The 22,583-nt window shown below is 30.0% G+C and overlaps 3 protein-coding genes across 3 annotated transcripts; all 3 read right to left on the minus strand.

The window, feature by feature from the left end:
- Positions 1-5,528: 5,528 nt before the first annotated feature.
- Positions 5,529-8,538, minus strand: LOC121203706 ((+)-neomenthol dehydrogenase-like). Its single transcript, XM_041074146.1, has 3 exons — positions 8,519-8,538; positions 5,696-5,942; positions 5,529-5,609 (listed from the first exon to the last, which is right to left on the minus strand). Exons 1-3 carry the CDS (start codon positions 8,536-8,538, stop codon positions 5,529-5,531), a joined length of 348 nt encoding a protein of 115 aa, XP_040930080.1.
- Positions 8,539-9,408: 870 nt separating this feature from the next.
- LOC107952923 ((+)-neomenthol dehydrogenase) lies at positions 9,409-13,894 on the minus strand. Its single transcript, XM_016888129.2, has 5 exons — positions 13,561-13,894; positions 10,858-11,104; positions 10,718-10,771; positions 10,072-10,248; positions 9,409-9,990 (listed from the first exon to the last, which is right to left on the minus strand). Exons 1-5 carry the CDS (start codon positions 13,578-13,580, stop codon positions 9,616-9,618), a joined length of 873 nt encoding a protein of 290 aa, XP_016743618.2. The 5' UTR covers positions 13,581-13,894; the 3' UTR covers positions 9,409-9,615.
- Positions 13,895-14,362: 468 nt separating this feature from the next.
- On the minus strand, positions 14,363-17,639 carry LOC107952924 (uncharacterized). Its single transcript, XM_016888130.2, has 5 exons — positions 17,485-17,639; positions 17,065-17,408; positions 16,528-16,690; positions 15,701-15,904; positions 14,363-15,118 (listed from the first exon to the last, which is right to left on the minus strand). Exons 2-5 carry the CDS (start codon positions 17,098-17,100, stop codon positions 14,715-14,717), a joined length of 807 nt encoding a protein of 268 aa, XP_016743619.2. The 5' UTR covers positions 17,101-17,408; positions 17,485-17,639; the 3' UTR covers positions 14,363-14,714.
- Positions 17,640-22,583: the final 4,944 nt, after the last annotated feature.

A 22,583-nucleotide genomic window follows, 5' to 3' on the forward strand; every position in this document is an offset into this window, starting at 1 on the left:
ACGGGCAAGGACCCACAGAAAGCTCTTTTTTGTTCATAAAAATCAACTCCCATTAAAAGCAACCATCTTTGAGATTGAGAAACTAAAACCAATGTTGCCATATATATGTTTAGATTCAAAATTCCGTTCATTCCCATATTACAACTTAGAAAATTTCACATATAACGTGAAAAGTAACAAACAAAACCACACACTAGTATAACTAACCCACATAAAGTGGGAATTTACAAAAAAAAATTGCATTTCTCAACCAGATTTGTTGTCCATTTTTATTTTATTGTTGCATTGCATCTAAGTTGAGATTGCATTGTGTTATACACCTTAGCGTAGGATCTAGTCACAGGTTTAGACGAGAAAGAATTCTTGCTCCAACCAATGCTTACTCAAAGAGGTAGATTCCCCTCCGAAAATAATGTTTCTTGTTTATAGAATAATTGCTTCCCTTTTTATTTCATATTAGCAGCCTTTTATAGACTGTTAATATCAAAGGAAATAGTCCTAATAAAATTTCTAACTTAGAGTTTATGAAGGAAATAAAAACCTAATATAATAGAAAAAATAAGTAAAACTAAAAATCTTAATAAAACCTTATATAATAAAGAAAATAAATAAAACTAAAACTCTTATTGCAATAAAAACGTCCATATCATTACTCCCATTCTTAGAGTTAAGCTTGTCCTCAAGCTAAAATCCATAATAAGCTTCAGAACTTATCTAAAATCATCTACCTCATCGTCATCTTGCTTGCCTTCAACATCTAGTACTTATATCCAAAATAACCTTTTACATTTGTATCCCATGGTATAGAACTCGTCACAATTATAATACAACCCCTTAGCCCTTCTTTCTGTCATTTTTGCCTGTGTCAATCTCTTAATAAATGGTGCATAAGAACCTATTTTTCCATTGTTCCCTGTTGGTTCTATTCTTTGTCCCCCTCCTTTTGCAATGCTTTTAGTTGTTAGAATGATTGTGTAACACCCCTAACCCGTATCCGTCGCCGGAACAGGGTTATAGAGCATTACCAGAGTTTTCAGAACATTTACAGATAATTCATATCAATTACTATACATTTTTCGATATTAACCATAACATACTTAGGATAGACCCTCGAGGCCCAAAATGAATGTTAGGATCGGGTAGGGACTAAATCGAAAACATAGGAAAATTTTCGTGAAATTTAAAAATTTTTCTCATGTTGGGCCGTGTGGCTTACACAGCCAAGTGACACAGGTCACGCAGCTGTGTCCCTGACCCGTGTAACTCTCTGACTTGCAAAACATTAAGGTGCAATTTTCACACGGCTAAGACACACGCCCATGTTTTAGGTCATGTAGCACACACGGCTGAGACACACGCCCGTGTCTCTGCCCGTGTGCTTAATTCTGAGCAATCTGTTTCAAAAAATTTAAGATACAAAGGACACACAGTCGGACCACATGCCCATGTGCCAGGCCGTGTGTCACACACGATCAAGACACATGCCCGTGTGTCTACCCGTGTAGACGAATATAAGCCATTTTAAGGCCATTCTTCTCACCCTTTACACAATTCAACCTGCATGCAATACTTTCATATACCATAATACTTCAATCAAGTAACCAATACAAGTTATAACTCAAATTTTAGATCTATGTATTATCACACAACTCATTTGCACCAATTTACCAAATTGGCTCTATTCATTAAATTTTTATAAGATGCTACTGAATACTTGCTTTTAAACATACACATGTAAGTATTTGTATATACTAATCATAGCCCCATTACAAGTATATTTTCTTTCAATTCGATCCTATACATGCCATATAAACTATATGATATTTAACAAAATCTATCGGAGTTATCTGGATAGTGTGGCTTGATGTGTTGATCCGATCCTCTGAACTCTTGTCAATTTACACATAACATTAAACACACAAAAGTAAGCTTAAGAAAGCTTAGTAAGTTCATAGGTTTAAAACATAAATCTTACTGTACATTTAACAATAAATCATTAAACAAATGTTTCACTAACTTTTCTTATCATCCACAATTTCAAATGATGAATTCACTTGGTTGATCTCAATGTCAATAATTAGTTAGATTTCAACACTTTAATTCAAATAATACTTACCAATACTTATCAAATTAGAGAACATCTTATGGATTTGAGTACATCGTTTGCTTAATGCCACAATCCAACTATGGTCATACACATATATTACCATGGCTTTGCCATGATCTTGCACATATCACAATGCCATAGCCCCGCTATGGTCTTTCAATTTATACGATCCCATAGCCCCACTATGGTCTTTCAATTTATACAATCCCATAGCCCAGCTATGGTCTTACACGTATACACATATACTGCCATGGTCCAACCATGGTCTTATGTTCACAATGCCATAATCCAATTATGGTCTTTTCACTGAAATGTCATAGCCCAGCTATGGTCTTACATTCCACAATTTTCCATAGTCCAACCATGGTCTTATCCGTCAATTCATCACTGGTCACGGGACAATTGTACTCAATCCTGCGTTCTACTCAATTTGAACTTTTGCTTCGATTTTCATTTTATTACAATAATCATAATTCTATAAAAAAATACATGAAATAATACATTATATCATTCCTAAATTAACAATTAAATGTGAAAATTCAACCTTATGAACTTACCTGGGCCAATTTGTGGAATTTGTATAAATTCAGGGACTAATCCATTACTTTTATTTTTCCACGTTTCTTTTCAGATTCTTAATCTAAAATATAAAATTTTCCATTCATTAGCATTTAATTCAATTCCAATTCACTCCAAAATTTATGCCCTTCAATTTTTGAAATTACAATTTTATCCCAAATTTTATAGTTGTTTACAATTTAGTCCCTGATCAATTAACCCATCAATTGAGCTTATTTTTCTCAATTAACACTTTATATAATCATTTTAGGCTACTATATAGCCTTTGATATTCATAATTTCAGCACCAAACCCTAATTCATAAAATTTTCATAATTAGGTCCTAAAAATCAATTTCTAACAAAATCACTTAATCAAAACATCATATAATAGAATTAAAGCTTCAATTCCATGTTAATTCATTATAAAATTCCAGCACTCATTCATGGTAACTTTCAAAATTTCCCATAGAATCAAAAATTAATGAATTCAATAGTTGGACCTAATTGTAAAAGTCACAAAAACATAAAAATTACAAAGAAAAAGCAAGAATTGAACTCACATGATGCAAAAATATAAAAAACTAGCTTGATAACTCTCCTATGGCGTTTTGGCTGATGAAAAATGAAGAAAACTCTAGATTTTTCAATTTAGTCTTTGTTTTATCTAATAAATTTGCAAAGTTTCCAATTTTGCCCCTATTTCACATTGATTTCTTGCCCATTTCCTTGCCCATACCTTCCAGCCCATATAATTTGGGCCTATTTTCCTTTTAAATCCTTCCTCATTAGACACTTAAGCCATTTAATCACTTTAGCAAGTTTTACACCATTTTCAATTTAGTCATTTTCAATTAATTAACTATCAAAACGTTAAAATTCCCTAATGAAACTTTAATATTAACTCATTAACACTCCATAAATTTTTCTAAAAATATTTATTGCTTGGTTAATGAATTCGAGGTCTCGATACCTCGTTTTCGACCCAATTTATCTTATAAATTCTTTTAAATCACAAAATTCACTAATTCAAAAATACTTCTAATGCCATACTTGACTCATAAATGTTAATTTATTAAATTCTTTAAACTTACTCGTCGGATTTAGTGATCTCGAATCACTGTTTCTGACACCATTGAAAATTAGGCTGTTATAGATTGAATTGCTACCAGTGTTTGGGAAAGTTTGCCAGTTCAGGATGGCTCGAGACGACAATTTGGAAGAGACATTTTGTTTATGTTCCAATGTTCAAGCTATATTCATTGCAACTCCAAGGTTTTTCGATTGTTGCATCTCAATATCAATTCGAAGTTCCTCTACCAACTCGGCAGTAAAGAGGTTTACTTATTGTCGAGGTTTAAGATCAACAGTCCTAGCCAAAGTAATTGAAATTGCAATTGATATTCCTCTACAGTCCCAGTTTGTCTCAAGTTGGCAAGTTCACCCAAGGGGTTATTAGGCATAGATGGCCCAAACCTTAACACTCTTTGAAACGTCCCCAATTAAGATTTGCCTCCTCTTATTCCATTTAATCAAACCACAATTGTGCCTCTCCTAAGAGATGGAATGAAACTAATCCTACTTTGTCTTCTTCATTAGTCCATCGATTGCAAAAAAAAAAAATTCGCATCTTTTTAGCCACCCTAAAGGATATCCAACACCATCATAAATGGGAAATTCTATCTTAGAGTATCATGGCACCAAGCACCCACTTTGTTGCAAGTTTGAATTCCTTTTTCTGCGTTCGTTGCTTCCCTGCTCCTCACTATTTTTCTCCAAATACCCTTTTGTTGTCTTTTGGACCAAAATAGATTACACTGCCATCTATTCCTTTAATGTTTGTTGGCTTGTAGCCATTTGCGCAATGAAAGCCTCCAATTTAGCTACCAAAGTCTCTCTATCACCCATGATTGAAGGCTCTAATACCAAGTTGGTATGCGCCTTGGTGTAGGATCTACTCACAGGTCTAAACGAGAAAGAATTCTTCCTTCAACCTATGGTTACTCAAAAAGGTAGATTTATCCTTAACTATTAAGTTATTTAGTTTCTTGTAACACCTATTAACACTCCTTTAAGCTTTTCACCTTTACCCTGTAACAAAGAAACTTTTCCATCAACCATTTTTAAAGCTTGTGATCTGAAATGGGATTTTACAGGAACTCGAGATTCTACCTTCAGCATGACTACAGAGGAGGAAACATTTACGATCCTTGGTAAGTCGGATAGTTGCAGCAATGGAATAAGTGCTTCAACAGTTATTTTAGCACCATAGTAGTTTATTTCTATGCATTTTTTAGCTAACTCATAATTGTCATCAGTTGCTTTACTCCATATATCACGCGAATTTACCTACATTTATAACAAGCTATCATGAGACAATCCCATCCAACTACATCTTTATAATTTCTTTGAGTACCTATAAATCTATCAAAGTTTTACCTCTCATATGTACCTCTACCTATAGTGCATTATACATTGGATTTGATTATGTAATGGCGGGTTTGATTTCACTCCATTATTTTTTCATTTATTAATATTCAATGCATGTTTAATCGCCATTCACATATTAGTAGATGAAAATATTGTAAATGAAAAAATAATGATGATTAAACATGCATTGAATATTAATAGATGAAAAAGTAATAGAGTGGATCTTAACCCTTTGAAAACGTGCCTTAAATAATAGAACCTTTTTTTTTTGGTGCATTACAAATTGAGAGAGGGGTGTCATAGCCAAAACTTGAATCTTGAACCTTTAATGTCAACAGAGAGTTCTTAACCACTATCTCCTTTTGAGTTAAATAGAAATAATAAGACAGTTAGGTATTCATGACCCAATAGATTTGGTCCTGACACATGCTTTCTTAATAAAGGTAGTTTAGCCAACATACCTCAATACCAGGAGCAATAAAAAATGTTGCACCTAATATCGCAGCATTGTTAACCTACAAAAGATGAATGTATTAAGAAAATCTTGTCATAGAAAATTAGGGCTCGAGTAATTATGGTATTTAAGTTGGATAATTGGTACCAAGATATCCAACTTCCCAAATTGTTTCTTCACAAAATCTGCCAGAAAAGCAATGCTTTCAGGGTCTGCTACATCGAGCTGGTGAAAAACTAGATAATCCGAGAGACCAGAGTGTTTTAGACTTTCAAGAGCTTTAAGACCTCTTTTCTCATCTCTAGCAATTAACACCACCATGATCCCACTTTGATCTAATTGCTTACATATTTCAAGTCCAACACCTTTGTTTGCCCAAGTGACAACTGCATACCTGAAACAAGCAAATTCATTTCAAACCACTAGTTCAAAGAGGACGCAATTTATACCCAAATAAAATTGACCTGGATCTATGTAAGCCCCAAAGATAATAGTTTATTTGTCTAACATAAATATTGTCAAATGACACATAATGAATTCATTTTCTTCAACAAATAAAATGTTTTAAACAATTAAGAAGAACAATTCTATGACAATGATGTAGTGACCATTTTTCTGTAACCTTGATTTTGTGGTGTCAATTCTACACGAAGAAAAATAATTTTATATATTTCATATATTTTAATAAAATTATTTTAATAAAATTATCTTGAAGTCTAGATTTAGATTGAATTTGGAAAACTAATCTGTCTAAATTCATTTTAGACTTAAACTTTTAAATGATTTTTTTAAAATTTTTATTTTTTGAAATTTTTGAATTTTATTCAATACTTTTAAAAATTTTAATATTTTTCTACAAATTTATAATTTTTTCAAAATTTAAATATATATTATTTAAAAATTTTCAAATTTAGACTGAACTTGAATAAGTCGTTGTTCAAATTCAGTGATTGTTAACATAAAATTTTAAAATATTTTTTAAATTTTGATTTATTTATAATTTTTCCTTTTTTTTTTTGTTGAACTTCAATATGAATGTATGAGAGTTTAACTGAGTGTGGTTTTTTTTTCGGAGGGATTTCATCGTTTTTGGATAAACTACAAAAATAGTCATCCAAGTATGCATTTGATTATATTTATAGAATTTTTGTAGATTTAAGATTAAATTAATAGAATGTGTAAATATTAGAGAGCTAAATTTGTTATTAGACCAATAAAAAAAGCCTCACGTTAGCTTCTCGTCACTTATCTAATGGCAATTAATGAGATTAGTGACTAAAATATTTTATTTCGAAAAGTTGAGTGATTAAATCGAAAAAAATTAGTTTGGTGACAAAAATAGAAATAAAGACATGGACTATTTTTGTAATTTATCCTAATTTTTTTGCCAAAATTTGGGAGTTTTTTATGCCTTATGATACATGCACGAATGGTGTAAAATTTATTAAAATCCTTTCACTAAATGTGCCAATGTTCAAGTTGGAAAATCAGTTAACTTGTGATCACATTTTGAATGAGATCTAGGCTTTTCCGGGTTAAGATGTCTAGTGTTCAAAGATTTATCTCTTAGCTTTGAAACGCACTTTGAATCACTTGATTTAGAATTCGGGAACTCAAGTTATGATTGTTATAGTGAAGACTGTGTGAGCAAAAATTTTGGACGGTATTATTACGAAAATTATTAGTTTCGGACTTTTAATTTGAATTTAAATCATATTGAGTTCGATTTTTAGCCTTAATTTTTATTACATATTAGTCCACTATTGTATTTATTAGGTATTCTTTTTTTATTTATTTATTCTAAATTTTAGATTTTTTTTAAGTATTCTAAGTTATTTTAGAGTTTTATGTTTCTTAAGCCTAGTTTAAGAATATTTTTCAAAAGTGCTTTTGGGAAAGTACACTTTTAGCTTCTTAGAAAAATACTTTTGGGCCAATTTTTTGTTTGGGAGAAGCATTTTTTCTAGCAAAAAGCAGCTTATTTAAGAATACTTTTGTCCCAAAAGTATTTTTTTGTCCCCAAAGCATTTTGTAGAAGCATTCTTAATCTGACTATAAAGGCTTCTTTATTGTTCATTAAGGACAATTGTTTTTATTAATAAAGTTTTCAACTTTGGGAGTTAATTTTTTTGTGCAATATTTCTTTTTTATGATTTTTTTGACATAGTTTTCTTCTCGATTTTCTTCAAAGAGTTGTGAGAATTCATTCTTCAACCTTCAATTTGCTAAGGATTCATCATTCAATTTGCATTATTTCTTAGAGAGTTGATTAAAGTCATTAATCAAGTTTGTTATGATTTATATCTTAAAGGTTTCAATTGAACACTTATTCATCATATCATCGGGTTATTCATTCCATTTTCCATTTGTTTTATAATTTTTGTTCTTAAATTTCTTCTTTTAATGTTTTCATTTTCTTTAGTTTTAAATTTATTTATTTTTTACTTATAAAACAGATTTGAATCATTCTTTCTCAAGTCAAATAAATCTTAATCTTTTATATCTTATCACTTAAACTAAAATTTTACACCATTCAAGAAAATGCATGAAAAATGTATGGCGAACATCCCAAGATAATAGGAAAAGATGAATTAACCAATCAAAGAGTAGTATTCAGATTTGAGTAGCCCATAAATCGATTATAAATGCGAAGCTTTAACATCTTTTCAAATATGACCTCTTCCACCTATATTTTTACTCTATTATTGCTTTCAACCTTGCTTTTTCTTTACTAAAAACCGAATTAAGAGAGCGTCCCGACACATAAGCTACGACGCCTCTTAACTCACCCCCATTTTGCAGTTTCTAGTTACACACCACAGAATCCAGCTAGATGGTCACAGAGCACAGTCCGCCAACTACAAAAACCGATCTCCCTCCATTTTCCAAGCCTAAAAAAATTGACGTCAACGTGGAATTTGAAGAAAAATTGAAGAGACATATCATGGTATGTGAAGAAAAAAGTAGTACCTCTTGATTACTTCTGCCATTGATGATGTTAAGTAGAAAGGCCCCTATCTAGTCTGAAGTTTGAAAATGATGATCTAATAAATTAAAGAAGATAATAATCTTTTCATAGGCTTTTAGAGATACATATATAGGCAATCCTTAAATATCATAAATACTAAGCTAGAAAATGGTCCCTACCCTTCAAACCAGTTTGTGGTACCTAATAATCCAAATTCAGTCAACAAGACGCTTCAAATCAACCAAATTTGGCACCAAATTTAGACAGCTCAGTTAAGCCTTTATGAACCACAGAAGTGCAAACAATCTGTAATAATTGAGTAAATTTGTATTATTTACTTTCTGAGTTTTATTATTTATATTTTTTAAAAGATTTATCACTACAAATTTAACTTTAAAAAAAAAACACTAAAAATTGGAATTTTATGGGAAATATTTAAGGCAATATTCGTGATAGTCTTATGCACCATTATTTAATTATACAATAACATATTATTATCGATGTAAAACAAAAAAATATTGAAGAGTTTAAAAATAAATATGAATAATTTTATTTTAAAAAAATATTAATTATAATTATTAAATATAAATAAATATAAAAATATCCAAAATTCGAAACTCAAATCTAAAAACATCAAATATTAATTATAATTATTGAATAATTCTATTTTAAAATAAACAAAATTTTTAATTTATAATTATAATTATTTTTGAATGTATACGATTTCTTTTTTATTTTAACCAATAATTTTAAATTAAATAATGTGTGGGCAAAAATGTCAGTTTCGAGCAGCGGGAAAGGACCTGCAGAAATTTCTCTTTTGTTCATAAAAATCAACTCCCATTAAAAGCAACCATCTTTGAGGTAAAACTAAGTTTTTTGATGGATAAACTAAAACTAATATTGCCATATATATATGTTTAGGTTCAAAAGTTGGGCAATTCCCATATATTACAACTTATAACAGAAAATTTCAGATATAAAGTGGAATTTACAGAACAAATTTGCATTTCGCAACCAAATTTGTTGTCCATTTTCATCTTACTGTTGCATTGCATCTAAGTTGAGATTGCATTGTTGCCGTCGTCGTGGTGTCGCATCAAGGTTCCGGAGTTGCAGGCTCACTCTTCACAAAAAAGAGACCAGAAGGGCCACCTTTAGGCAAGAGTGCCAACTTAACAGGAGTCACAGCACCTTCTTCAGCAGTTATTGTACCAGTGTTGAGGTTTATATCAGTTTTGGCATATCCAGGGCAAACAGAGTTGATGCAGAAATCTGGGTACTTGTTTGCCAGAATCCTTGTATAGGCATTCAATGCTACTTTAGAGACAGTATAGGCAGAGATGAAGGTTGGCCATCCTTTACTTCCGTGTAAACCCTCCTTAAAATCTTTTAGATACTCAGTTATTAAGTCATTCAGTTTCTCCTCTGTTGTAACACCTGTTAACACTCCTTTAAGCTTTTCACCTTTACCCTGTAACAAAGAAACTTTTCCATCAACCATTTTTAAAGCTTATGATCTGAAATGGGATTTTACAGGAACTCGGGATTCTACCTTCAGCATGACTACAGAGGAGGAAACGTTTACGATCCTTGGCAAGTCGGATAGTTGCAGCAATGGAATAAGTGCTTCGGCAGTTCTTTTAGCGCCGTAGTAGTTTGTTTTTAGGCATTCTTCGGCTAACTCGTAATTGTCATCAGTCGCTTTACTCCATATATCACGCGAATTTACCTACATTTGTAACAAGCTATCATGACATAATCCCATCCGGCTACTTCTTTACTGTTTCTTCGAGTACCTATAAATCTATCAAAGTTTTACCACTCTCATATGTACGAAGACAGGGTTGATTCCACTCCATTATTTTTTAATCTATTAATGTTCAATGCATGTTTAATCGTCATTCACATATTAATAGATGAAAATATTGTAAATGAAAAAATAATGACGGAACAATTAAACATGCATTTAACCCTTTGAAAACGTGCCTAAGATAATAGAACTTTCTTTTTGGTACATTACAAATTGAGAGAGATGTCATAGCCAAAACTTATCCTAAACCTTTAATGACAATACAGAGTTCTTAACCACTATCCCCTTTTGAGTTAGAAAAGAAATAATAAGATAATTAGGTATCCATGACCCAATAGGTTATGTCCTGACACATGCTTTCTTAATAAAGGTAATTTAGCCAACATACCTCTGTACCAGGAGCAATCGAAAAGGTTGCACCTAATATCGCAGCATTGTTAACCTGCAAAAGAATAATTTATTAAGAAAATCTTAACATAGAAAATTAGGGTTCAGGTAATTATGGTATTTAAGTTGGATAATTGGTACCAAGATATCTAACTTGCCAAATTGTTTCTTCACAAAATCGGCCAGAGATGCAATGCTTTTTGGGTCTGCTACATCGCGCTGGTGAAAAACTAGATAATCCGAGAGACCAGAGTGTTTTAGACTTTCAAGAGCTTCAAGACCTCTTTTCTCATCTCTAGCTGTTAACACAACCATGATCCCATTTTGAGCTAATTGCTTACATATTTCAAGTCCAACACCCTTGTTTGCCCCAGTGACAACTGCATACCTGAAATAAGCAAATTCATTTCAAACCATTAGTTCAGAGAAGAAGCAGTTAATACCCAAATAAAATGGACCTATAGGCTATATCTATGTAAACCTCAAAGATAATAGTTTATTTGTTTAACATAAATATTTTCAAATGACACATAATGAATTCATTTTCTTCAATAAATAGAACGTGCTACATAAGTAACGAAAACAAATGATAAATGTACTGCCAACATTGTTAAAGAATAAGAAAAGTTGCATCAACCATAGAGTAATATTTAGATCTTAGCAACCCGTAAATCTATTATAAATGTTAAGCCTCAATCTTTTTCTCATATATGACCACACACAAAAACACAATTTTACTCTATTATCGCTTTTGTTGCAAAGTGGCCATCTATGCAATGGCGAACACAAATCGCACATCTACGAGCTCATTCAAAGATGCGAGCTCAGCAAAGATGCGAAGCTCACCAAATTTGCAAGCTCATCCAAAATTACGATTTCACCAAAGTTGTGAGCTTTGTTAGGCGAGCTTATGCATGCAAGCCCTTTCTTTCCAAGTTGTCAACTTGCCAAATTGCTCTGAAACGATAATATTTTTTGACAAGATGTTTTGGTTGCTAATTAGACTAAAATCAACTAATAGAGTGACAAGTTGTATTGTACAAGTTTCAAGACTTGCCAAGTTGTAATTATTTAATATTATTTTCAGATTATTTAAGCATTGTTATACATGTAAACTATAAGCCAAGTAATGAAATAGAAGATCATGACTTGATTGCTTCATTTTTTATATGTTTTTTTCTCTGTCTCAATCCATTTTTCATCAAATATCTAACAGCTTTTAACTTTGTTTTTTTCTCTACTAAAGCATTGACTTAAGTATTGAAATATATCTTGGAGCACAAGGTTTAACATCTCTTAATTCACCCATGTTTTATAGTTCACATATCACATAACTTAATTTACCCGCTACTAAGCCCGACTCACTCTATTCTACAAGTCTAACAAAAAAATGAATCAACATCAACAATTGGCACCATATATGGGAACTGATAAAAAAATCCATTGCTAAAATATTTCAGTTATTTCTTGTTGTTTGGATTCTTTATCTCTCATTTCCCTTTTAAAATTTCTCATGTTATTTTTGTTTTCATATTTCTCATTTTATTTTTAAATTTCTTACTATATTAACTTTTTTTTCCATTTTTTGTTTCTTAAACTCAAAAAATCTCATTTCAATTTTTGGATTTCTTTAACTTTACCAACATATTACACCCTCATTTTTATTTCTTATAGTTTCCTCAATTTTTAGATTTTTATGAGCTTCCTCAACACATTCAATCTCCATATTTGGAATTTTCTAATTATCCCAACACTTTAAAGTCATTTTTTTATCTTTTGAAGCTTCTTCAATGTTTATGTTATTCTTGGTTTTTTTTTTTAAGTTTTCCCAAATTTTTGGCTCATTAAAATTTTAAAAATTATTAAAAATTATATTAAATTAAAATTTTTTAAATTATTCATTCTTCGAATTATTTGATTATTTTTTACATTTAACATTTTTTTAAATTTAATAAGAAAAAAGATATATATTTTTTCTCTAAATCATTTTTTTATTTTTATATAGCCTAAAAGATACAAGTGCAATCAAAACATTGATACACATCTCAAGTTGTTAAAGAACAATAATTTTTAATATTTTTTTTAAAATTTTATATATTTTAGAAATATCTTCCCGAAAGAATTTGTACAAATAGTTATTTAGATTTATATTAAATTTATAATGTCCATATTTTGGATTTAAATTTTTAAATGATTTTTTATAATTTTATTTTTGAACTTTTTGAGTTTTACTCAATATTTTATAAATTTTAATAATTAATTTTAAAAAAAAATTTATAATTTAAAAAATTTTGAAGTCTAGAATGAACCTGAACAAATGATCGTCAAAGTTCGTTCCAAACATAAAAATTTTAAATATTCTTTTCAATGTTTAACTTTTTACTAAAATTTAACAACTCAATAACTTAATTAAATGCATTTCAAAACTTTTTAATCTATCGTTTTACACAATTCAAGGAAACACATAAGAAATGTGTTGCTAACATCACTAAGTAATAGGAAATTTTGAATTAGCCAATTATGGAATAGTATTCAAATTCAGGCAGCCGATAAATAGATTATAAATGCTAAATTTTAACATCTTCTCAAGTATGACCTATTTTACATGTATTTTTACTTGAATATCACCTTCAATCTTCCTTTTTTTTCTATCAATATACTAAACGTCTTAAAACATAAGCTCTGATGCGTCTTAATTCACCCTATTTTGTAGTTTACATACTAGAAAATCCAACTCCATTGCCACATAACCCAGTTCACCAACCAAAAAACAGACAGTAGCAGCATAGGATTTGAAGGAAAATTGAAGAGACATCTCATGGTGTGTGAAGAAAAAAGTAGTACCTCTTGGTTGCTTCTGTCATTGATGATGTTGAGTAGAAAGACCCTCGCTGGTTTGAAGTCTGAAAAGCTGATGATCTAATAAATTAAAGAAGAGAAAAATCTTTTCATATATTTTTAGAGATACAGATAATCCTTAAAATGCAAAAGTTCCTAGAAAAGGCTCCTTATATTTCGAACGAATTTGTGGTATCTAATAGATAGTCCAAATAAACCAAATCCCCACGTAACCTCCAACTGCCTTGCGGCGGACGTTTGGCGCAAAATTTTGACAGCTCAATTAAGCTTTTATCAACAAGATAAGCCTTTTGATTCAATGTAACGGAATAGGATTATAATCGAATAGAGTTGTAATTGAATAGAGCTATAATAGAATAGAATTGTAATCAGTAATTCAATTATTTGGTTGAATAGAATGAAATAGAACTATAATAGTATTATTATGTTTGGTTGAATGGAATGATGTTGTAATAGAAAAAAAAAACTAAAATGTCTAAAATACCCTTAGTAGAATTTTTTTTAAGTAGATAATTATTGTTATTGTTATTAAATTTCAATAAGATTATTATTAAAAATAATTTAATAAAAATAATAAATAATTTATCCATATTTTAACATAATTATTATTAAATATAATTTAATAAAATTCTTGATATAATTATTATTATATGAATTAAAAAAATAATATATAATCTAGCTTATTATTTTTAAACTGTAATATATATTTAATGGGCTAAAATATCATTAGCGTAACAAATAATTTAATTATTCTACAATAAAAAATAAAATATTAGAAGTAATAAATAACTTAAAAATTATATTTCATATCTAAACATAATATTCATCTATTAACAAAAAGTTACATGATTTCATTAGTTTATATGTCATAATCTATATGTTACAAAATTTTACAACATAAAAAAATTACAACATTATAATGACATTCTATCACGTCATTATACCATCCAAATATTACAAACACAAAAAGTTATCAAAATGAAAGTTCATATGCATTCACTTGTCCACTTTGGAGTGTTTCCTCTGAGATGGTCAATATGTATGAAATTTCAATTGGCAAATCCTTTGTCTTATTTTCTCTTCTCTGAAAAACCATTAGATGAGACAAGTCCATAAGTTCCAGAATCATTTATGGTCACCTAAAAGTGAAGTAGACTTTCACTCCCCAAAATCAACGTGTTAACTTCCGTCCCTGCATTTGAAGCTATAGCATCAAGTTGAGCAAGAAACCATGCCTGAAGAAGACATTCTAAGCCCTTTTTATTGTCTTGATGATTGCAGTCTTCAACTTCTTGGCAAGGAAATTCAGAAGAAAGTGCAACAACAACATTCTCATGAGTTGACCAATTTACTACTCCTAAAGAGGTTCCTGAACCAGATATTCGGAGTGAGTTTTGTGACCTATGAATTTTATGACCATCAAGCATTTCAAGCCCATTCCCAATAGCATTATCATTTGCAACCAATTTGAAGTGGCAAGGAGAATGTGGAAGTATAAGAATTTCCTTCTTCAAAGCAGCATTATACCCCTTTAAATAAACCCCTACATACATGGGAACATTCTTTCAAATACCTTTTCCATAAATGAAAGTGACAATAGTAATGTTAGTTTTTTCTCCTCTCCTTATAAAACTAACACCAATAGACATTGAATAAAGTAAAGCAATGAGAAGAAAAATGAGAAGAAACACATTGAACAGAAGGTGAATCCTTAAGTTGGAGAAAGAAGCACCCATCAAAGTATTTAGCAACAACAAATTTGCATCTACAGTTTGCATCTAATAAAAGAAACCTAAATGCTATATTCATTCAATCAAAAGAAACATATATCATAAAATCAATAAATTTTACAAAATTTCTTTCCCCTTAATACTGAAATGGAGCAAAGAGTGCAGTTTGAGTCTTAACAATATAGTAGGCAGGGCGTAATTGGTGCATGCATAGAAACAACTCGGCAGACTATTCAAATAAAAATAAGCAGAGAAAAAACAACAAAGAGAAAGCAAACAAGGCAAATTATAACCTACAGAATTGCATGAGAATCTGCCATCAAGGCAAATTATTAACAAACAATGGGATATTGCTTGACATGGATGACTCTGGAATAAGGAAAAAAAGATTTTACCGGCTTTGTCAAGGATTGCTTGCAGCTTAGATACATCACGAATTGAAATACAGGCATGACGGTCTCGACCTCCATGTTCAGGTCTTCTGATTAAGGGCTCTGGATTTGGAAGTTTCATCAAATGTATCATTTCAGAACCCACCCACAACCAAACACCTCTGTATGGAAGCTTATCATGTGGCCTAGCCTCATTTATTCCAAGACCTAATTTAACATTTAGAAGCAGACGCTCAGTTTCTCTCTTTCTTTCTTGCAAAAATAAATCAATATCTATAATATGAGTATAGAAAAGAGATTACATACCTAAAATATTCTAATAAAATTCAAGCGATCTTTCAAGGTTTTCACATAGAATTCCAACATGGTGAATACCAACAACTCCATAATCTACATCAATGACAATACTTAAATGTAATTCCATCCAAAATTGAAGAAGCATCAAATATAGGAGAAAGCAACAAATATTAATATACACTTTATTTTTCCTGTAAAGTCCATCATAATGTGGCAAACTATGAACTACGGCACCAAGGCAACTGCGTTTTGGATTCAATTCTCATCAAAATAACCCAAAGAGAGATTTTACATTCATCTTGTGTTATAAACAAATTAGGAATGAAATACAGATGACATGTTAATTTCCTTTGATGATTTTAAATAATAAAAAAAATTCAAAGATGCTTCAAAAGCCAGATGAATTATAACAGGGTTAGGACTGATGCCAGTTTCATTCTCCATATTTCAGCTCTAAATAGTTTAAGAGAAACCATGGCTTCCAAAACAGTTTTCCCTGAAATCAGATATCTAATGAGACAGCAAGCAGTTACCTATCTTGTCACTGATACTAGCTGATTCTTTGTCAAGTACATTTCCTTCAACTGAACCCGCAGCTTTGGTCTTGAAACTTAACCTTTGACATCTTCCATTTCCAGGAAAAGTATGACAAATTTTGGAGGGTGTATTTGCAGATACGGCACTTGAACGATTCAACTGCAAACCAAAAGAAAAAGAAAAAGAAATTGAAGAACAAGGGTATTCAAAAAAAAAAAAAAAACATCGAACTCAAGCTTTGTCTCAATCTGTGTAATCAAAGAGTCTACTCTAGAATTTGAATTGCAGCTCTCCTAACCCTAAGACCATAATTTAGAAATTGAATTAAAAAATAACACAAACAACCATGCACTTGAAAAGAGAAAGCAAACAAACAGGAAACATAGGAACTCTCAGAAAATCCCAAAATATAATGGTTATTTGCATAAAGAAGTATCGTGCCAATAATATAAGTAAATTTTCAAATTTGACATTGAATTCAATCAACAATAGTCACCAATAATAAATCCACGAACAAACAATATAGTACTTACATTCAAGAGAACCGATAATATCCATGATTGCTTCATCCCCAAATATTTTCTCGAAAACTTGAGGACTATTAAGCAAAACTTTAAAACAGCGAAGGGAAGAAGACTAACAACAATCGCTGATAATTGATCGGAGCCTCGCCATTCCCACAATCGCTAGGCTGCACGGTGGGAGACATGCGCATTTCTTTGGAAAGCTTCGCCTTCGACATCTATTTCTCCATATGTTCCACCACACGCAAATTCGCCACACCCAAAATCCAAGAAGAGAGTCTTCTATGCATTTTATGGAAAACCCAAGAACATTTTCGTCTGAATGATGAGTGGAAGTGGGAGGAGATTTTTGTCTGAAATAAAAAAATAAAATAAAATAAAATAAAAAAACTATTAGGAGAGGCGTTGAATAGGCATTCAGAGCCCGACCTCTGAATCAATATGCAGTGTTTACGCATAATAGAGCCCGCACACAATAGCGATTCGGCGGTCAAATTTCAATCAAACAAATGTGCACTGTAGCTCATGGAGCAGAGACGGAATAGAGTAGCCATTCTTTCGAACCAAACATGCCTTAAAGGTTTAAATGTGCAAAAGATTTCTGTAACTTTTTTTAATTTAAAATTTAGTTTTTATATTTTAATTTTAGTAGATTAAGTTTTCATACTTTTTTAATTTAAAAATTTTGGTTCCTCTATTTAATTTTTTCGTTAAAGTTAACAGTGTTAAAGGTAGAATAACTTAAAGTTAACGGTGTCAAAGGTAGAATAATTTTTAAACTCTCAATATTTATAGTTTTTTTTGTCAATTTAACCTTTGCCCTTTAAAAGTACATAAAATTTTAAAAATATATTTTTCCATATTTTAAATAAAAACTTAAAACTTTAAAAATTATAGTTTTTTTATTTTAAAAAATTATAAAAAATAAAAACTCTTTAAATTAAAAAAAAAGAAAAATATTTTAAGAATATAAAATTTCCAAAGTTCATTGTTATCTAAATTGATCGATTACATTGAGAATCAATTAACTTATGAGTCTATACAGGCTGGTTAAACCAAGTTAACAATCAATTAAATCAACAGTTAAACCAATTTTGAATTGATCTCTGATTGGTTTCCAACTACCAGTTCGACCAATTCAAAGCAAATAAATTATTAAAAATAAAAATATTTAAAAAAATATAAAAATCGATTCAATTGATTTTTTAACCAGGTTTAAATTGTTTGTGTCAGTTCGTGGGTCAACTGATTTTTAAAAATTTTAAACTATTTCAGCCCTCAACATTTACAGTTTTTGTCAATTTGGTCATTACCCTTTAAAAGTATGCAATTTTTTTTGAAAAAAATATTTTTTCACATTAAAAAAATAAAAATTTAGCAAATTTTATATTTTTTTTTAAAAAATATGAAAAATAAGAACTCTTTAAATTTCAAAAATAAAAAAAAAATGATATAAAAATCCAATGTTATCTTAACCAAACTAAATCGGTTGGACCAAGAACCGGCTAGAGTACTAGTCCGATGAGAGATAAAAAAAAACTAGTTGACTCGCGAACAGCTACGGACTTGTCAAACCAAGCTAAAAAAATCAGTTCAATTTGTAACACCCCTTACCCGACCCGTTTGTCGAGTCATGATATTGAGATGTCACATTCATTACCAAAGTAACTACGACCACTCCAAATCAATTTAACATTTTTTTAATTCAAGTTGTTAAGCTTAAAATATGGTTTAGACATTTATTTGAGCTTAAAATGAGATTACGAAAGCTCCCAAGGTGAACGAAGGTCGTTTAGGGACCAAATTGTAAAGTTCAAACTATCAAGTGTTTGTTGCAACTTAATGGATTCCATGTCACAATGTCACTCTTTGAATTGAGCTCATCACGACCTCACAATGGTACCACTCGCGATCTCAATCCTGCACTTTGAAAACTTAAGCATTTTACTCTCTATCACTTATGCAATTTTTATTCATAACTCCACAACATTGCTCCTATCAACCAATTCAACCAACATAACATTCTTTTATGCCAAATTCCAACCTTAAACATTACCCAATTCAACATTCAACTTAAAACAACATCAAACATGTTCCTGATACAAAATTTACAAAGAAAATAAAAAACCATCAATTTCTTCCATTGAATTCATCCACAAACATACTTAACATATTCCTATGTACATGCCAAAAGCTATAGCCAAAAATTTAGAATTCATACACTCTTCCAAGCTTGAATTGTGATGAGATGAGTTGGAATCGATCTTCACTCTAAAGCTTCAAAAGATCTTTACCTATGCATTTGAAAGAAATACGTTAAGTTCACGAGAGCTTAGTTGCATATCAAGAATTAAACTTTGCATTTGAAATTAATTCATTACACATACACATATATAAACATATATATATATAACTATCATGAATCACTATCATCATACACAATTTGTTTCAATAATAACTATAGTAAGGTACCAATTCAACAAGTGACAAGCTACTTACCAATGTCATTTTTAAGTTCACTTATCTTGTAATTCTATTGCACAAATGTAAACTCAATAGAACATATATGATATGCGGAATTGTTGGTAATTTGCACCGGAGTGTCACTATTATTTGCACGGATGTACGGATGTCACTTTGCACTGAAGTTCCACAAACACTTGCAACGTAGTGCCGTTATCACTTGCACCATAGGGCCACAATCACTTGCGCGCATTGAAATTTTTCTAATGGCATGTCATTTATATCCTACTAGTTCTCATTTTGTCTACTTGGGCATTTAAAATATCTAATTTATTTACATTTTCTTAACATAGAAGACAATTCAAATTTTACTATTTTTACAAATTAGCCATTCTCCATATAGAATCAACCATTCATCAAATTTCACTTAACATCTATTTTGTCAACATTCAACACTTCACTTAATTACTTCATATCAATATCTATTTCACCTACCTAACTTTTACCCTCTTTGCAATTTAGTCATTTTCTCTAATTTCACTATACATACACTTTTCAATTCATTATAGAAATACCATTTTACTTTCAAATAATTTTCAAAATACACATCATCATTTTCAACTGCAAATATATCTCATAAATGTTATTAAACAAAATTATCATATTCTTGTTGTCGAGACCATTTTTAAATTGAGTTTTTGAAAATGGGAATCAACTTTAAAAACGAAAACGGGAGTCGCCACCAATCTTTTTAGGTGTGATTGGATCACCTTTAAAACATTTTGTTTTAAAATCATTAGTTTTGGTCTACGAAATAAAAAGAACGGGTTCGGGAGTCGGTTACGTACGAGGAAGGATTAGCACCCTCGTATCGCCCAATAATTGGTACCTAATTAATTATCAAATGTCTTTAAGGTCGGAAATTAGAAATTTTAAGATGCAATCCTCTCTTAATATTTTTGATTTTTTGTTTTGAAAATTAGGGTTCACTTATATCAAATAAATCAAAATATTTCATCCAATAAGTTAGGACACCATATTTTTAGGATATTTGGCACTAATTTAGCCTTTTTGAAAATTCCTATCTCGAAACGTCAAAACGCCACATCCAGTAAGTTAGGACACAACGCTTTGAAATTCCAATATAGTTGCTTGTATTTTGAAAATTTTAAAAGTTTAGAAGGGTATTTGACTATTCGAACTCAACGAGAAAAATTGCAACCCAATAAGTTAGGGCACTACTTTTCTCGAAGTTTCCAAACACCAAGCATTACCTTTTTATTTTTGAAAACTTTAGAGTCTCGTTTTTTAAATTGATGCATGAATGAGCATATTTACATTATGGAATAACATACAATATAACATATTATCATAATAAGTAAGTAAAAACATGAATTTAAACAAATTTTAAACAACAAACATAGCAAATTAAAAACAAGTAAAATATACATACAAAAAAATATAGGATATACATTAAAAATGAATAAGTAAGCATATAAACTTATAAGATATAATTCTATATACATTTTAATAAACCAATAGACACAAAGAAAAAAAAATGGTGCATAGCATACAATTTAACATAAACATGCCTAAAATCACACCAACATACATGCCAATTCTAAAATACGACTTCTAACAATAATTATAAAATAACATTATAAATGATATGTAGGATTTAATCAACTAAACAATATCAAAATATAAAAAAAACAAAGATAAATAAGTAAAATGTATAAAATACAAATAAATAGAAATAAGACATTTAAAAGTATAATATAAAAATGATAAAAGAGAACCCCTTTTTAAAATAATGATATCTACATATAAGTTCTATTATAAAATATAATAGTTATACATAAAAATGTACTAAACATTAATATTACATTTATTTATAAAACTTTAAAGATGTATATAACTAATAAAATAATATAATATATACTTTATAATAAAATAAAGGTAATATAAGGAAATATAATATAATATATATTAAAGAAAAGTATTTTGGTTTATAGTAAAATATAATATGTAATAAAAATATATAAATAGAATATGACGAAATATAATATGATAAGGGATATAATAATAATATAATAAGTATTTTTCATATAAAAATATAGGAAAATAAATAATCTATAATATATAACCTATAAAATTAATAGAATAAATATTATATACATATTTGAAAAATGATGAAATTAAAATAAAAAAGGGTTGAAAAACTAAGATAGACGAAGAATAAAATAAGAACAAACCACAGAGAGTAAGAACGTAAGAGGGAGAGAAATTTGAGTGAATGCTCTCAAGAATTCTTATTGCTTCCCAAAACTCCAGTGTGTCTTACAATGAAAGGAGAGGCCTCTATTTATAGTTGAGCCTCCCCAAATCCAACGGTACAGATCAATTACATCAACGGTTAAGATTAAAGGATATCTACAAATTAAATCTCCAAGATTACAAAATCATATCTTCTAAGATTGTATATCATATCTAAGATTGCAATCATATCTAAGATTGTATCATATCTAAGATTGCATATCATATCTAAGATTGCATATCATTGAAGATTATATTTCCATATGAGTCAAGCTTGTAGATGGACCTTAAATCTTTTCAAGTAATGGGCCATTCCGATCGGGCCAAATTATATTTGTAATTCTGGATTGAACTTTGGACTTTGTTTTTTTTGGGGGGGGTTATTATTTTTGTTTTTGGACTTATTTCCGGGCCCGGGCAAAATTGAGTGTCTACACTCGTTTAGGGTTTAAATTAGATAAAGTAAAATTCTTGATATTCTTATAACAAAATTGCTTGGAATGAACCCCTACCTTCTTCTTGCTTCCTTCACTCCTTGTTATTTCTTTGCCTTTATCACCAATTGGATGTTAACTCCTCTTCTCCTTCTCTTCATTAACACAACATATATACAAACATTGAATATCAAAACAAAAATCTCATACTATTTTATGCATTTTAAATGAAATAAACATGAAACCCCTTAAGGAAATCTTATCATCCTTACCTTAACCTTTCTGAATCCTTAACTTCTCTTTTCTCTCTCCTCA

Source organism: Gossypium hirsutum, chromosome A07 (assembly GCF_007990345.1).
Source record: "Gossypium hirsutum isolate 1008001.06 chromosome A07, Gossypium_hirsutum_v2.1, whole genome shotgun sequence".
Lineage (NCBI taxonomy): Eukaryota > Viridiplantae > Streptophyta > Magnoliopsida > Malvales > Malvaceae > Gossypium > Gossypium hirsutum.

Excerpts from the sequence above, each read along its gene's own strand:
- LOC107952924 (XM_016888130.2), bottom strand. The coding sequence starts at position 17,100 with ATGAAGCAATCATGGATATTATCGGTTCTCTTGAAT. Across the intron at positions 16,691-17,064 it reads TATTATCGGTTCTCTTGAAT|TTGAATCGTTCAAGTGCCGT; the intron begins GTAAGTACTATA and ends TTTGGTTTGCAG. Across the intron at positions 15,119-15,700 it reads AGCAATCCTTGACAAAGCCG|GGGTTTATTTAAAGGGGTAT; the intron begins GTAAAATCTTTT and ends CCATGTATGTAG.
- LOC121203706 (XM_041074146.1), bottom strand. The coding sequence starts at position 8,538 with ATGGCAGAAGTAATCAAGAG. Across the intron at positions 5,943-8,518 it reads ATGGCAGAAGTAATCAAGAG|GTATGCAGTTGTCACTTGGG; the intron begins GTACTACTTTTT and ends TGCTTGTTTCAG. Across the intron at positions 5,610-5,695 it reads TTGGGAAGTTGGATATCTTG|GTTAACAATGCTGCGATATT; the intron begins GTACCAATTATC and ends CATCTTTTGTAG.
- LOC107952923 (XM_016888129.2), bottom strand. The coding sequence starts at position 13,580 with ATGACAGAAGCAACCAAGAG. Across the intron at positions 11,105-13,560 it reads ATGACAGAAGCAACCAAGAG|GTATGCAGTTGTCACTGGGG; the intron begins GTACTACTTTTT and ends TGCTTATTTCAG. Across the intron at positions 10,772-10,857 it reads TTGGCAAGTTAGATATCTTG|GTTAACAATGCTGCGATATT; the intron begins GTACCAATTATC and ends ATTCTTTTGCAG.